This window comes from Elephas maximus, chromosome 14, assembly GCF_024166365.1.
Source record: "Elephas maximus indicus isolate mEleMax1 chromosome 14, mEleMax1 primary haplotype, whole genome shotgun sequence".
In the NCBI taxonomy this organism is placed as follows: domain Eukaryota; kingdom Metazoa; phylum Chordata; class Mammalia; order Proboscidea; family Elephantidae; genus Elephas; species Elephas maximus.
The window spans coordinates 95,164,526-95,180,176 of record NC_064832.1 but is presented as its reverse complement, the minus strand read 5'-3'; the positions used below and the strand labels follow the sequence as shown (position 1 = coordinate 95,180,176).

General features: G+C 45.6%; 1 protein-coding gene across 11 annotated transcripts in view; it reads right to left on the bottom strand.

Moving 5' to 3' along the window:
• The window catches only part of FRY (FRY microtubule binding protein), a 524,498-nt gene that overhangs the window by 76,006 nt on the left and 432,841 nt on the right, over positions 1 to 15,651 (bottom strand). For all 11 annotated transcript variants that reach the window (XM_049853229.1, XM_049853227.1, XM_049853221.1 and 8 more), the window contains 5 exons: positions 11,244 to 11,326; positions 6,728 to 6,878; positions 5,866 to 5,969; positions 4,950 to 5,135; positions 943 to 1,141 (listed from right to left, as the gene is read on the bottom strand). In XM_049853229.1, coding sequence (XP_049709186.1) covers positions 943 to 1,141; positions 4,950 to 5,135; positions 5,866 to 5,969; positions 6,728 to 6,878; positions 11,244 to 11,326 — 723 coding nt within the window. The remainder of the gene's footprint in view (positions 1 to 942; positions 1,142 to 4,949; positions 5,136 to 5,865; positions 5,970 to 6,727; positions 6,879 to 11,243; positions 11,327 to 15,651) is intronic.

Sequence of the window (15,651 nt, the reverse complement as noted above, 5' to 3'; positions counted from 1 at the left end):
CATTAATTGAAGGAAGAAAATGTTCTCTTCCAGTTAAAAAAAAAAAAAAAAAATCATGTGAGATATTAGATGACATGTACATAGACTATACTTTGAGGACTTAAGTCCCTGAGAAGGAAGACCAAGCCCCAGGTGACAGGTCAGCAGGCCTTTATGCAAACACTCGGCCTGGGCTGCTAGAAACCCTAACTAACCGTTAAGCTGACTGATTAATTAGAAGAGTCAGAAGACCTGAAAGTAAAACAGAGTAGCTAGCTGGTTTTTTATTGTGATTTATTATTTGATTCCTTTCTTGTCATGTTCCGTGCTGGTTCTGGTTTCTGACTTCTACATATACATGACTCTCTAGACTCCTAGGGCAGACGGTGGCTACCTTGGCACCTGCTCTGGGCTCGACCATGGCTTATAGCTTTCCAGAGTGATGCTCCTTGCCAAGTCTCAGAAGTCCCATCTCCTGGTAACTCTGCTAGATAATTAAGGTCCTGCTTACCACGGGTGCTACCGTCTTCCTGTGTCTGCTGCATCATGGTTATTCTCAGAATGCCCCTGCCATCAACTGTGACGTCAGTGGGATCTTGGACAATGTCTACCAGCATTGGCCTTTTACACAGACTCCCGAAACCCACTGCCGTTGAATCAACTTCAACTCATAGTGACCTTGTAGGACAGAGTAGAACTGCCCCATGGGGTTTCCAAGGCTGTAATCTTGACAGAAGCAGGCTGCTGAAGTTTTCTCCTGTGGAGGGGCTGGTGGGTTCAACTGCCAACCTTTCAGTTAGCAACCGAGTGCTTAAGCACTGCACCACCAGGGCTCCTTTACAGGGACTCCAGCAGATGCCATGTAGGAGAGAAAAACGGGCTTTGTTAGAACTTCGAGCTCACTGTTTCATCTGTGTGGCTGACAGTGTTGGGACTCAGCAACGCGATTTGGCCCCTCATTACCTGGTTGTCAGAAACTCAATCAGCTTGTTGGCCTTCTCATCCGTCTCCGCAGCTGTGTCCACATCTTCCACCTCCTGGGTCATCTGTGGGAGATTCCCGTTGCTGCCTCCCAGGCTGATGCTGGACGAGGTGGAGCTGGAGCTCAGCCCCGAGTCGGGCACCGGGGAGGACTGGTGCTCTCTCAGGAAGTCGAAGCCACCTGGTAGGAGAAGGAGGTCAGAGGGTCGGCAGCAGGCTTTTGGGGGGCTGGGAGGTGAGCACAGACAGGCGCAGCCAATTACGTTTTTCTGGAGAAAATACTCGATTTAGGCACTAAGGAACCAGTTGCCCTTGACTCAACCTTGACTCATGGGGACCTCATATCTGTCAGAGTAGAAGTATGTTTCATAGTGTTTTCAGTGGCTGATTTTTTGGAAGTAGATCACCAAGTCTTTCTTCTGAGGCACACCCGGGTGGACTTGAACAGCTAATCTTTGGCTAGCAGCTGAGTGGGTTAATTGTTTATACTGCCCAGGGCCACACACGCGCGCGCACGCGCGCGCACACACACACACAAACCCATTACTGTCGAGTCGATTCTGACTCATGGTGACCCCATGTGTGCAGAGTAGAACTGCTCCGTAGGGTTTTTAAGGCCATGACCTTTGGGAGGGAGATCACCAGGTCTGTTTTCCAAGGTGCCTCTCGGTGGGTTCGAACCACCAACCTTTCAGCTAGCAGCTGAAGGTGTTACGTGTTTGCACCACCCAGGGACCCCGACTTAGGCTGTAGCTCTGATTAAACGAGACCCATGTGCTCTCCTTGCCTATAGAGTCAGTTGCTCTGCTGTGTACACCAGTGTATATGTGGTAACACGAAGGTGGTGTGCTGTTTCTTACTCTGGTGTTTTTATCAGTTGATGCTTTCTTGCAAAAGAATTGGTGTGTGTGTGCATGCGTGTGTGTGTGTGTGTGTGTGCATGTGTGCGTGCAGGTAGATGTGTGCACAGGCTGAGGAACAGGTCAGCTATACACTGGCCCTGACTGTGCTGCTAGTAAATGATTCTCAGGTATCAGACTACCTAAAAAACAAACAACGACAACAAAAACTCGTTGCCGTCGAGTCGATTCCGACTCATAGTGACCCCACAGAACAGAGCAGAACTGCCCCACAGGGTTTCCAAGGAGCACCAGGTGGATTCAAACTGCCAACCTTTCGGTTAGTAGCTGAGCTCTTAACCACTGCACCGCCAGGGCTCTCATTAGACTATTGAGACAAGTGAAATGATAACCCTTTTGAGGACTGCTGTTGTCGTTGAGTCGATTCCAACTCATAGCGGCCCCATGTGACAGAGTAGAATCGCCCCATAGGGTTCTCTAGGCTGTAATCTTTACAGGAGCAGATCTCCAGGTCTTTCTCCTGCAGAGCCGCTGGGTGGGTTCGAACTGTCGACCTTTTGGTTAGCAGTTGAACACTTAATTGTTGCACCACCAGGGCTCCCTTTATTGAGGGTACCAGTAAGTTAATGGGTGAGGAATTACATTACGTGTAATGTTTCTGAATAAATACACTCGGAAGCTTGATTATTATGTGTTTATTAACGTATTTTAATAAATATATCTCATGGTATTCAAAGAAACATGCTATAAGCAAACGCTATGTATTTTCCACGATGTTTGGTTAACATTTGGTATCTCTGAGTGTGTCGTGGTCTGAACATGTCTACACTCAACCATTCCTTCCCCTACTTAATTATCGGAGCAAGTTCATAGTCCTGTGTGTCTGACAGAGACACTGGCCCAGGAGTGCGGAGCCCTGGGCTTGGGGGTCATCTCTGCCGCTTACTGTAAGACCTCGGAGACGTTATAGAGCCTCCCTGTACCTCTGTTTCCTATTGCGCAAGATGAAGGCAGTAATTGCTATTACACAGGTTTCTAGTGCAGCGCTTTGGTGGCACAGTGGTTAAGCACTTGGCCGCTAACCAAAAGGTCGGCGGTTCAAACCCACCAGCCGCTCTGCAGGAGGAAGATGTGGCAGTCTATTTCCATAGAGATTACAGCCTCGGAAACTCAGTGGGGCCGTTCTGCTCTGTCCTGTGGGGTCGCTATGAGTTGGAACTGACTTGACAGCAATGTGTTCATAGTTGGAACTAGATGCTCATGGAATGTTTATAAAAAGGGGTCTTTCCCATGCCTTTTATAAAGCTATTCAATGTGTATTACAGATTTAATCATTTTCACTATCTGTTGCAGGCTTTCTTCCCCACTTTAAACCATTTTATGCCATATTAACGGTATAGAGAAGGGAAAACTGATGCACTCAGATACACAGCTTAATGGACATTACAGTTTTTCTTAGCCTAAGGCCATACACTTCATGGACTAACCCTCATCCTCAGGAATTAGAATGGCTTGTCACAACTCTTCAGGTTCTTTTAAGTAAGCATCTGTATAGTACAGAGAGTTTTGTGTCTCTGAGAGGCTACTGATGGGTTATTTTCAAGGAAGTGTAAATTGGTTCAAAATAAAGGGCTTAAACTGAGGTCCCATTAACACCCACTGCCATGGCATCAATTCTGACTCATAAAGACCTGTAGGACAGAGTAGAACTGCCCGCTAGGGCTTCCAAGGTAAATCTTTATGGAAGCAGATTGCCAGGTCTTTCTCCCGTGGAGCAGCTGGTGGGTTTGAACTGACAACCTTTTGGTTAGCAGCCGAGCGCTTAGCCATTGTGCGACCAGGGCCCCTAAACTGAGGTCGGCAGCCCTTAAGGCTCAGAGCTAATAATGAATTCATATCTCCTTTCCAAAGAAATCTGTCAGAAGACAAGACCGTGCTAAGTGACAAATGAAAGGATGCTGAGCACACCGAAAACCCATTGCTGTTGAGTCGATTCCGACTCACAGCGACCCTATAGAACAGAGTAGAACTGTCCCATAGGGTTTCAAAGGAGTGCCTGGTGGATTCGAACTGCTGACCCTTTGGTTAGCAGCCAAACTCTTAACCACTGTGCCACTGCTGCGTGTAAGCAATGAATAAAAGGTGTGTTCTTTTCAAAGCAATGAGGGAAGTACAAACTGACATAGAAAATGCCACATCATACCCAATGCCCATGTAAAAAAAAACAAACAAAAACAGTTCCTAAACTCTCTTAACTGGGTAATCTTTATTATCATTTTAAGATACTTTAAATATTTTGGTTCTAAATGAAAACCATGGATCAACCCTTTCTGGACCATTTTCCATGAACAGCTTCGCATGGCAGAGTAATTTCTTTGACTCAGCTAATAGCTTCTCTTCCCATTTCTAAGGAGAAACTTTTGGTTTTAAAACAGCAATGGTTTTTAATAGGCTCCCCACTGATGGTGCCTTGTAGAAAAAAGTCAGTCATTCCCTGCAGTGAAAATTCCTTCAGGAGAACTAGAATGTCCATAAGAGATAAATCTGGCTCCTTGACCATGGCTGCTCCCAAGGCGGTAGACAGGGTCACTGTTTCTGCATTCTCATCCTTCAGCGCTGTTGTCTGATGCTCTTGGCCAAGGGGCGTTTTAATTTAGGATGCATAAGTAGGAACATAAGGAGCCCTGGTGGTGCAACAGTTAAGTGCTCAACTACTAAGTGAAGGGTTGGCGGTTCAAACCCCCCCAGCAGCTTCTTGGAAGAGAGATCTGGTAATCTGCTCGCATGAAGATTACAGCCTAGGAAGCCCTATGAGGCAGTTCCATTCTGTCACATGGGGTCGTCATTGGTCAGAATCAACTAGGCGGCACCCAACAACAACAACCACAGTAACACAGTCAGTGAGAGCAGAAACCATAACAAGAATGAGAAAAAATATATTAAAAAACACTCAGTAACGAAGTGGAATTTCGGGAGGCACATTAATGTCAAGCGAAACGGTACGTATCTATCGTGCTTTGATTTCATCGTTTGGGAAGCTAGAGGTAACAGCATCAGAGAGCTAACCTGGGCTCCACTGACGCCTTCAGTTACCTTTGAGTTTGTGACTCTGACTCCGACTGTTGTTACCTGTGTAGAGGTATTGGGGCTGGTACGCTGGCTGCACCGTCAGCGTCTTGGCCTCGCTCATCTCTCGAGTCTGCAGCAGCACAGAGGCAATGGCGTGGAAGCTGCTGTCGCAGGACAGGGCAATTAGGAGGTGGAGGAGCAGTTTCTTGCTGTGTTCAAAGACCTCAGGACGGTAGTGGTCCAAACCTGGGGCAAAACGTGGAATCTCTTAGTGTAAACAAATTTTAAGCTGGTTTACATTCCAAGGATAGTAAAGATTCCAAGATCCCCGGGAGGAACACCTTAAAAGGATGTTTCGTTTTCTTTGTGATTGTTTGTGCTACCAACATGAAGAAGTTGGGCTTTGGAAAAATAAAATGCTCCCTCAAAGGTTCTCAAAATGTGACGGGTGGATTTTTCCTGACCTCTCTGTGGCCTTTGAAGTTGTTAGCATTCCTCCCCCTGTGAACGTTCTCTTCCTTGGGCCTCCCCGTTACTGCAGGGTTCCAGTGTTACTATCTCTCTCTGACCAAGCTTTGAGGCTTCTCGACTATTTCATCTTCCCATTTTTTTTCTACAACTCGGGTATTTCTAAAGCTCAATCCTTGGTCCTCTGTATTCTACATTGTTCCTCTCTTCGCACTCTGACTACGTTACATGGCCTTAAATTTATCACCTCTTGCCAAAGGCCCAACTTATTTTGGCTATTTTTATGGGTATAATATTTGATATTTACATTACAGTAATAGGACAATTCTGAACAATGACGGATCAACTGAAATTTAGAGCAGATGTCACAAAAAGGCAATGAAAAACTGAAGTGACTAAATGTTTCTGAAATGAGGCAAGTGGGACATCAAGGTAAAAGGAAACCTCTGTGGATTGCCTGTGTGTCTGTGACCCTGCTGGCTCTGACGCCTCTCGGATCCAATCTTACCTAAGAAGACGGCGTGAAGTAGTAACGGCAGATGAAGGGCCCAATCTTCTCTCACACTGTGATCCACCACCATCTCCGTCATGAAAATGACAGCAATATTGCACCTGATCAATCGAATGACGGGATTAGTGCAGCCTCTGCAGAGGGTGGAAGAACACTGATACACCACAGATACACAGTTACATACAACCCTTAAACCTTGTGGAAGAATTATGCAGGGCTCGTCGTATTCCAGGGAAATGCGGTTTCACTTCTGAGATGTCATAGGGTTCCATATCAAGAAAAAACACCAGCTGAGTTAATTACACAATGGAGAGTGTGCTGCTGCTGTTGCTGGGTGCCGTCAAGGCCGTCAAGTTGATTCTGACTCATAGCGACCCCATGCGACAGAGCAGAACTGCCCCATAGGGTTTTCTAGGCTGTAATCTTTACGGGAGCAGATTGCCAGGTCTTTCTCCCGAGGGGCCACTGAGTGGTGGGTTTGCGCTGCCAACATTTCAGTTAGCAGCCAAGCGCTTAACCCAGGGCTCCTGTTGGACCGTGTACTAGTCATTAGATAGAATGAGTGAAGGGTGATGAGAAATACAAGACATAGTCCCGCTTTTCAAGTTCCTCAAGGTCTAAAAAACATAACAATAAATACAGATATCAAGATTGTATGAATTCACAGGGTCCCAAGGCAGCTTGGCACATTGGTTAATATTCTGCCAAACTGTGCCAACATGGCAGTCAGCCATGGCCCTATTGATTTCAAAGGTCATTTCATCTCATGGGGCTTGGGATAGTTTTCCCTATTCTCAAGGGCAGACAAGTCCAGTAAAGGCTAAATGGTCATGTCCCTCTATCTGTCTGTGCTGCTCACCGATGGAGTGGCCCCCGTGGAGTGATGGTTTCTGGGAGGTAGTCAACCAGGGGCGCCCAGCATCCTCCGGTACAAGGCATCGGTAAAGGCTGTGGCTGCTTGGTCTCTGTAATATTCAACAACCAGCCCGTGTAGGGAGAAATTGGGTCAGCTGTAAGGTGAGAAAGAAGAACATGCTTTATTTTTCGGGAGGAAAGATTTTTGTTCTCCCTACTCGGTATTTTTTAGAAAGAATCTTACAAATACTTGCTTGCATAGATAACTTTCTAGCCATCCGATTTGGTGAGAATGAATTATGTCAGTTAGAATGACTTGATGAGGTTTTCTTCATCCCTAAAATTTTTTGATAACTAATTAGTAGTTATTCATAATCCACCAATTGGAAAATATAGACACGGAATAGAAAACATGAAATCATGTGAACTCCCATGGCTAGGAAAACTTGCTCTTTCTCCAGTCTTCCCCAACTCAGTAAAATGAATTTCCTATTTTCAGTTTGCTCAGGATGAGATCCATCCCTGGCTTCTCTCTCATATCCCATATCCAATCCATAATCATGATGACGATGACAGTAATAATAACAAAAAGATACGAACATTCAGAACTAGGGTGCTGAACATTTCACACAGTAACAGCCCAATAACTGCTGTTGTGGTTAGTGGCTGTGGAGTCCACTCCGTGTGTCAGAGTTGAACTGCACTCCACAGGGCTTTTAATGGCTGATTTTCTGCAAGTAGATCTCTGGATTTTTCTTCTGAGGCACCTCTGGGTGGGTTGAAATCAACAATCCTTGGGCTAGTAGTTGAGTGCTTAACCATTGTGCCACCCAGCAGCTCCAGCCCAATAATAGTGAACTTTTTTTTATCCCTGAGGAGTCCTGGTGGCGTAATGGTTAGCCATTTGGCGGCTAATCAAAAGGTCGGTGGTTTGAAACCACCAGCGGCTCTGCAGGAGAAAGATGTGGCAGTCAGCTTCCGTAAAGATTACAGCCTTGGAAGCCCTATGGGGCAGCTCTACTCTGTCCTGTAGGGTCGCTATGAGTCGGAATTGACTCGATGGCAGTGGGTATGTATGTGGGTATTATTATAAAGTAACTTCCCACCATCAACATATTCAGTGAGTTCTACCTTCAAAATACATCCAGAACACGCTGTGTACTTTTCACCATCTCCCGTATCACTTACCATCTCTCTGTCACTACTCTGCCATTTTTCACTACTGTTATCCTACTGGAAACCCTGGTGGTGTATTGGGTATGTGCTATGGCTCCTAACCAAAAGGTCGGCAGTTCGAATCCGCCAGGCACTCCTTGGAAACTCTACAGGGCAGTTCTACTCTGTCCTATACGGTCGCTATGAGTAGGAAACGACTTGATGGCAGCGCGCTTTTTTGGTTTTATCATCCTACTAGGAGCTCTGGTGGTGCGCTGGTTAAGTGCTTGGCTGCTAACGAAAAGGTGGGTTGTTTGAACCCACCAGCCACTCCATGGGAGAAAGACGTGGTAGTCAGCTTGGAAACCTTATGGAGCAGTTCTACTCTGCTCTATATGGTTGCTATGAGTTGGAATCGATTCAATGGCAATGGGGTTTTTTTTTTTGGAACCATCCTACTATCCTACTCTAAGCCATCATCAGCTCTCACTTGAGTTATTGTAATAGCCTCCTTACTGTCTCCTTGCTTTCATCCTTGCCCCTCTACACAGCACCCACAGCAAGACATTTGTTGTTGTTATAGCCACTGTTTTTTTTAATTTTGGTGAAAATATACACAGTCATACACCATTTCAACAATTTCTACATGTACAACTCAGTGACATTGATCATATTCTTCAAGTCGTGCCCATGTTCCCACCATCCTTCTCCATATATGGTGTTCCATCACCACTGACTTAAACTCACTGCCCCCTAAGCTTCTCACCTAACCTTTCAAGTTGCTGTTGTCAATTTGATCCCATGTAGATAGTTCTTTAAAAGGGTACCATGCAGAGTAGTATGTTTTAAACAGAAGTTAAATCACGTCTCTTTCTCTGCTCAGCATTCGCCAGTGGTGTTCCTTTAGACTCCAAATGAAATCCAATCTCCACACCATGGCCTTTAAGGCCTTATGAGATCTTGCCCCTGTTGTTCTCTTGGCTCATTCCCTACTACCTTTCCTTCCCTTTGCTCACTCCACTCCATCTGTCCTGGCTTCCTTGATGCTCTCTGATCATGTTCGGTATGGCCCAGCCTCAGAGCCTTTACATCTACTGCTCCCTGTGGCTACAATGTTCTTCCCCCAGACAGTCGTCTGACTTGCTCCACTGCCGCATCCAGGTCTCTGCCCGATTATTGTCGGACCACAGAGGACTTCCTTGATCACTCTATGTAAAACATTCCTCCTCCTCCTCCCCCCATCATATTCCCTCTCCTCACTCTGCTTTAGTTTCTTCCCTGGTACAGATCGCCAGCTCACATAAGCTCCGTGGCAGTGGGTACCTTCTCTATTTTGTTCACTGCGGTTTCCCTAGGACCAGGAACACTGCCTGACCTGTTGTGGGGATCAGTATTTCTGGAATGAAGGAAGGAATTTCATCAACATCTTAAAGTAAGCATAGCAACAACTTCCGTGGAGTTATTTCTTATAATGCTCTTGATACAGGCCAGTGGCATTCAAGACAAGCCATTCCACAGGGAGCATATAACACGATCCAGGTATATGGCTTCAGACAAGCTGGCTTAATGCTGGGTGTGCAGTTAATGTCATGTGTCAACTTGGCTAGGCTGTGATTCTCAGTGGTTTGGCAGACCCTGGACTGGGTACTCTTCCATAATGTGATATAAAGTAATCAACTTCCATGATGTGATCTGATGTGAGTAGCCAATGGGTTAGAAGGGGAGTTTCCTTGGGGGTATGGCCTGCCTCCAGGATATAAACGGATGTTCTGGCTGAGCTCTCTCTTTCGACCCTGCACTCTTCTCGTCACCTCACCTCCAGTTCCTGGGACATAAGCCTACAGGGATCGCCTGCCTGCCGCCTGACCTAAAGATTTTGGATTCGCCAACCCCCACAACCCTGTGAGCCAGCAGAGGCCTCCAGCATGCTGCTGGACCAGTAGACTCAGGACTTGCTAGCACCCATGATTGTGAGAACTATTTCCTTGATGTAAATCTATCACTCTCTCAATCTCTCTCTCTGTATATTACAGTAAAATCTGTGAATGCTAGAACCCGTGTAAAGTGGAAGATTGTCATAGAAGAAAAACTCAAATATTTTCCACTAGTAGAGAGTGACAGAAAAGTGTCCAGACTGCACCCTCTCAAAGGTGGAAAACTTGTGAGCCTGGAAAAACAAGGCAGTCCTGTTGAGTGCCAGCTCTCACAGGTGTGTCTCACTAAGTGAACATCTCATTGGTTTTGCTTCTCAAGAATCCAGACTAAGACACTGGGATAGGTTGGAGTGTATCCAGGGGAAGACATATTACATTGTCTTTATGAAATTTTCCACAAATATAGTTTCTTTTGGTTAAGCCTTTGAAAGGTGGCAGGAGGTAGTTGATTCCAGACTGCCTGCCCAGTGTAGACACTGGCTTTCACAGTTAGCATCTCTGAGGGAGGGATGCCTTCCTATTGTGAAAACCCAGGAGGCTCCCAACAAGGATGGCACCCAAACCAAAGACCAGATGGTGCCTGCCACCACTATAGCCCATTCTGATCCAAGTCACAATAGATGGACCCGGATAGAATGGGAGAAAAATATGGAACAGAATCCCAAATTCCTAAAAAACAGACCTACTGGACCAGTTGAGACTGGAGGTCTCCCAAAGACTACTGCCCTGAGATACTCCTCAAACCTTGAATCGAAACTAGCCCCCGTGGTCACTTTGTGGCTAAATAACAATTTGGCTCAAAAAATAATGACTATCACCCAGAAGTACTATGCTTCTTTTAAAAAATCACCAATATGAGACCAAACCATCAACAATTATTTCAAAACAAAGATAAGAATGTAAAGGGGCAGGGAAACTAGATTCATAGACACAGAACAGCCGGAACGGAAATCATGAAAATGTTTATTCATTGTGAAGAATGGAACCAATATCACTCAACAACTTGTGTAGAAATTATTGAATGGGAACCTAAACTGCTGTATAAACCTTCACCAAAAACACAACAAAATATTATTAAAAAAAAAAGGCGAGAAAGCAAGCAGAGACGGACAAAGATAGATGCCACACCACATGAAGGTCATCAAGGAGTAAGGAACAGAAGAGGAAAAGAGACAAAGACCTTCCTCCAGAGCCCACAGAGAAAGAAAGCCTTCCCCCAGAGCCAGTGCCCTGAATTCAGGCTTTTAGCCTCCTAACTGTGAGAAACCAAATTTTCGTTAAGGCCCCACTTGTGGTATCTCTGCTGCAGCAGCACTAGACAACTAACATAGCCCCTTTTAAGCAATGAGAACAAGAAGGATCAGAATCCGCATTTTCCATTCTCCCACCATCTGCGTTTCACCTGCCACCCCACAGCCTGTGGGTACTTACTTTTATCCTCATCATAGGATCCTCCAGAGCTATTGCTGTATCTTGACTCCAGGCGAGTGTGGGTTCTGATGACATTGCTAAACCTTCAAATAAAGAACAGCCGTCGTGAATAGTGATGCGTGTGTATGTCGCTCACACAAAACTCACTGCCAGCGAGTCGATTCTGACTCATAGCGACCCTGTAGGACAGAGAACTGCCCCATAGGGTTTCCACGGCTGTAAATCTTTACAGAAGCAGGCTGCCACATCTTTCTTCCACAGAGCGGCTGGTGAGTTTGAACGGACGACCTTTTGGTTAACAGCTGAGCGCTTTAACCACTGCACCACCAGGCCTCCTCTTGTTACCCATAAACACACTATTGTGAAGTCACTGACCTTTTGGCAGTTCCAACTTGAGTTGGAATCGACTTGAGGGCAACTGGTTTGGCTTTTCTTTTTTTTTTTTTTTAGTTCCAATCAGGGCTTCCAACCAGTTTGTTCCAGTTTAAACCCCTGAGAATCTGCATTTCTATTAAGTTCCTGGGAGCTTGTTAAAATGCAGATTCTGAGTCAGTACATCTGGGGTGGAAATGCAAACTCTCAGCAGGGAACTTGTCAGAAAGGCAAAGTCTCAGCAGGGGTTCGTTTTGGTTCCAACCCCTGGTTTCAATAACACTTTTCTTATAGGAATGCTGTAAAAAGTGTGCCCCAAAACATTTCTTTTTTCTTGATAGGGTCACTAAGTAATCACTTTTTTTTTGGACTTTAGATGAAGGTTTACAGAGCAAACCAGTTTCTCATTAAACAATACACATATTGTTTTGTGACTCTGGTTGCCAACCCCACGACATGTCAACACTCTCCCTCTTCTCAACCTTGGGCTCCGTGTTATCGGCTTTCCTGTCCCCTCCTGCCTTCCCTGTCCCCTCCTGCCTTCCCTGTCCCCTCCTGCCTTCCCTGTCCCCTCCTGCCTTCCCTGTCCCCTCCTGCCTTCCCTGTCCCCTCCTGCCTTCCCTGTCCCCTCCTGCCTTCCCTGTCCCCTCCTGCCTTCCCTGTCCCCTCCTGCCTTCCCTGTCCCCTCCTGCCTTCCCTGTCCCCTCCTGCCTTCCCTGTCCCCTCCTGCCTTCCCTGTCCCCTCCTGCCTTTCCTGTCCCCTCCTGCCTTCCCTGTCCCCTCCTGCCTTCCCTTCTGGCCCCTGGGCTGGTGTGCCCATTTAGTCTCGTTTGTTTCACGCGCCTGTCTAATCTTTGGCTGAAGGGTGAACCTCAGGAGTGACTTCAGTACTGAGTTAGAAGGGTGTCCGGGGGCCATACTCTCGGGGTTTCTCCCGTCTCTGTCAGACCAAGAAATCACTCTTGGTCACAAGCACCCACTCAAACCTTGAAAAGAAAACAATTTAAGGGCCAATATTTTAGTTAACTAGAAAATGGTAACACTGGCTTGGAAGAAAAAATGGGCATGATATTGAATAATAGAAATTGCTTATTCACATAGCCTGGCACATAGTGAAGAGCGCTGGTTGCACAGTGGTTAGAGCACTCAGCTGCCAACTGAAACATCGGCAGTTTGAATTCACTGCCGCTCCGAGGGAGAAAGCTGTGGCAGCCTGCTTCTGTGAAGATTTACGGCCTTGGAAACCCTGTGGGCAGTTTTACTCTGTCCTACAGGGCCGCTATGAGTCAGAGTCAACTTGACAGCAACAGGTCAGCACAGAGTGAATGGGTGGTCAATAAATATTGTTGATGACTGAATAAGTGAAAGTAGACTTGAAAATACAAAAAAGTAGTTTCATAACAAACCCTGGGCTTATTTGGTTTTAAAGTTTCCCTTAAAATGATCTGAGTGTTTTCAAGCAAAGGTATACTACTTGCGACATAATATAACGAGAGAGACGTTGTCTCTTTGGCGTCTCCTGTGGCCTGTTAAGAAGTAACCCCCTCATTTAACCTTGCTGACTAACATGTTCACATTGTTACTGCTGTGGTTAGGTGCCATGGAGTTGGTTTTGGTTCTTAGCGACCCCATGTACAATAGAATGAAACACTGCCTGGTCCTGTGCCATCCTCACAATTGTTGCTATGTTTGAGCCCATCGTGGAAGCCGCTGTGTCAAACCATCTCATTGAGGGTCTATCCTCTATTTCACTGACCCTCTACTTTACCAGGGAATGGTCCCTCCTGACCACATGTCCAAAGTATGTAAGACAAAGTCTCGCCCTCCTTGCTTCTAAGGTATTCTGGCTATACTTCTTCCAGGACAGATGCTGAATTGCTCACGTTACTTCCCTGGGTGGCCTGACCTGACTGAGACCAACATGCCATTTCCCTCGGAATTCTGGGAGGTCCAGGAATATTGCTGTCCTCACCAGGAGAACGGGTAACTTTTCAGAAAAAAGTATGGACGTGCTATTGAGATACCTACCCTGACCCAGGGGTGTAACCTCAGAACATGGCATCAGCGATTTGAATTTGCTGTATTGCAGAAATGTAACAGAACATAAAGGAGTCCTGGTGGTGCAATGGTTAGGTGCTTCGCTGCTAACCAAAAGGTTGGTAGTTCGAATCCACTCAGTGGTTCTGTGGGAGAAAGACCGGGCCACCTACTGTGTAACATGGGGTTGTTATGAGTTGGAATCAGCTTGATAGCACCCAACAACAACAGAATATAATGACTTTGGACTTATTTCCCTCTTTTTCCTCATACAGCTTTGTTCCCCCTCCTGGCACACTATACTCCAGACGTTCCTCACTCTCTGATATTTGGTGAAGCCATAAAACAAAACAGAAGACATCTGCTTAGTTTCCTACAAACCAGGCCAAGTAATAGTCTAAATCAGATGGGGACTTGTGAAATTACAAAAGTGACAAAGCTATTTCCTTCTGAAGAAGCTCTTTAATCATATTTATGCAGATAAATGCAAAGTTGTAACAACATGTGCTGAGCTGAGACATCATTCAGCAAGGAACAAAAGCAGTGTGATCAAAGAGTCCCACATCTGGATATTTACACGGGGTGGAGAGCTCCCCAAATTTGTAGCTACTGATGAGCTGGGATATATGCCTGTTTGTAAATCGTTTCTAGAGGGCCCGGGCAGGGAATTACAGAATGGATGGCAATTCTTTTCTTTTCTTTTTTAAGATAGGTCTAATGAACCCGCCAGGTGCTCCTTGGAAACTCTATGGGGCAGTTCTACTCTGTCCTATAGGGTCGCTATGAGTCAGAATCGCACTGGGTTTGGTTTTTAATGAAAACTCCGTGAATCACTTCCACCTTCTAGTTTGTTGCGCAGTGCCTGGGGTCTTAAAAGCTTGCAAGCGGCCATCCAAGGTATAATAATTGGTGGCTATTCGTCTGAAGCTAGAGGAAGAAGGAGAGTCAGGAATAGGAAGAGGAAATGGAAATGTGTGGCTAATTGCCTCCATGAACAACTGCCTCCTTTGCCACGAGACTAGAACAGCCGGATGGTGCCTGGCATAACCTAAACATTTTGATCAAAGATTCTATAAAAGAATCCTGATCAAAAGGGGGAAAATTCAGAACAGAATTTCAAATTCTTACGGAATCCAGACTTTCTGGAGCCCTTGAGGCAAGATGAGCCCCAAAATTACTGTCCTGAAATATTCTTTAAACTTTAAACCTTAAACAAAAAATACTCCCTAAAGTCTTCTTAAAAGCAAACAGTAGTTTAGCTTAGCTAGTAAAGAATGTCTACCTTGAGCATTATGCTTTTTTAAGTTCTACGTATATGGGAGCAAATAGATAACAGCAACGAGAAAGGTTAGATTAGAAACTTAGGGGGCAGTGAGTTTATGTTAACGGGGGAGGAACAATTCGAAAAAGGAGGGTGAGAATGATTGTACAACTTGAACAATACAATCAATGCCACTAAATTGTACCTGTAGAAATTGTTGAATTGGTGTATGTTCTGCTGTGTATATTCTCAACAACAACAAAAGTAAAATAAATTATTACAAACAAAAAAGCTCCTATGGATCACAACAATCCAACCTGTAACCGATCCTGGGGATGGTGCAGGACCAGGCAGCGTCTCGTTCCATCGTGCATGGGGTTACCATGAGTCGGGGGCTGACTCGATGGCAGCTAACAACAATGACAACAACCACCACAGGAGTTGAGCCAGGGAGAAGGGGAGGAGCAAGCCCCTTGCAGACCACTCTCCTTGTTTTGGAGAAGATGGAAACCACAGTGTGCTGAAGTGAACACTTGGCAAAGAAGGAGAAATGTCTCCCAGGAGTAAAATCTGTTCTGTTCCCCTTGCTTTCCTGGGCTGAAGAAGATAATTTCAGGTCTGGGACCTGGAGGAATTTGGAGGATTAAGTAGACTGAACATTCTTTTCACATCAAAACTACATGTCTTAAGACATACATCATGAAAACAGCTCTGACTAGAGAAAAACCTAGAAGGATG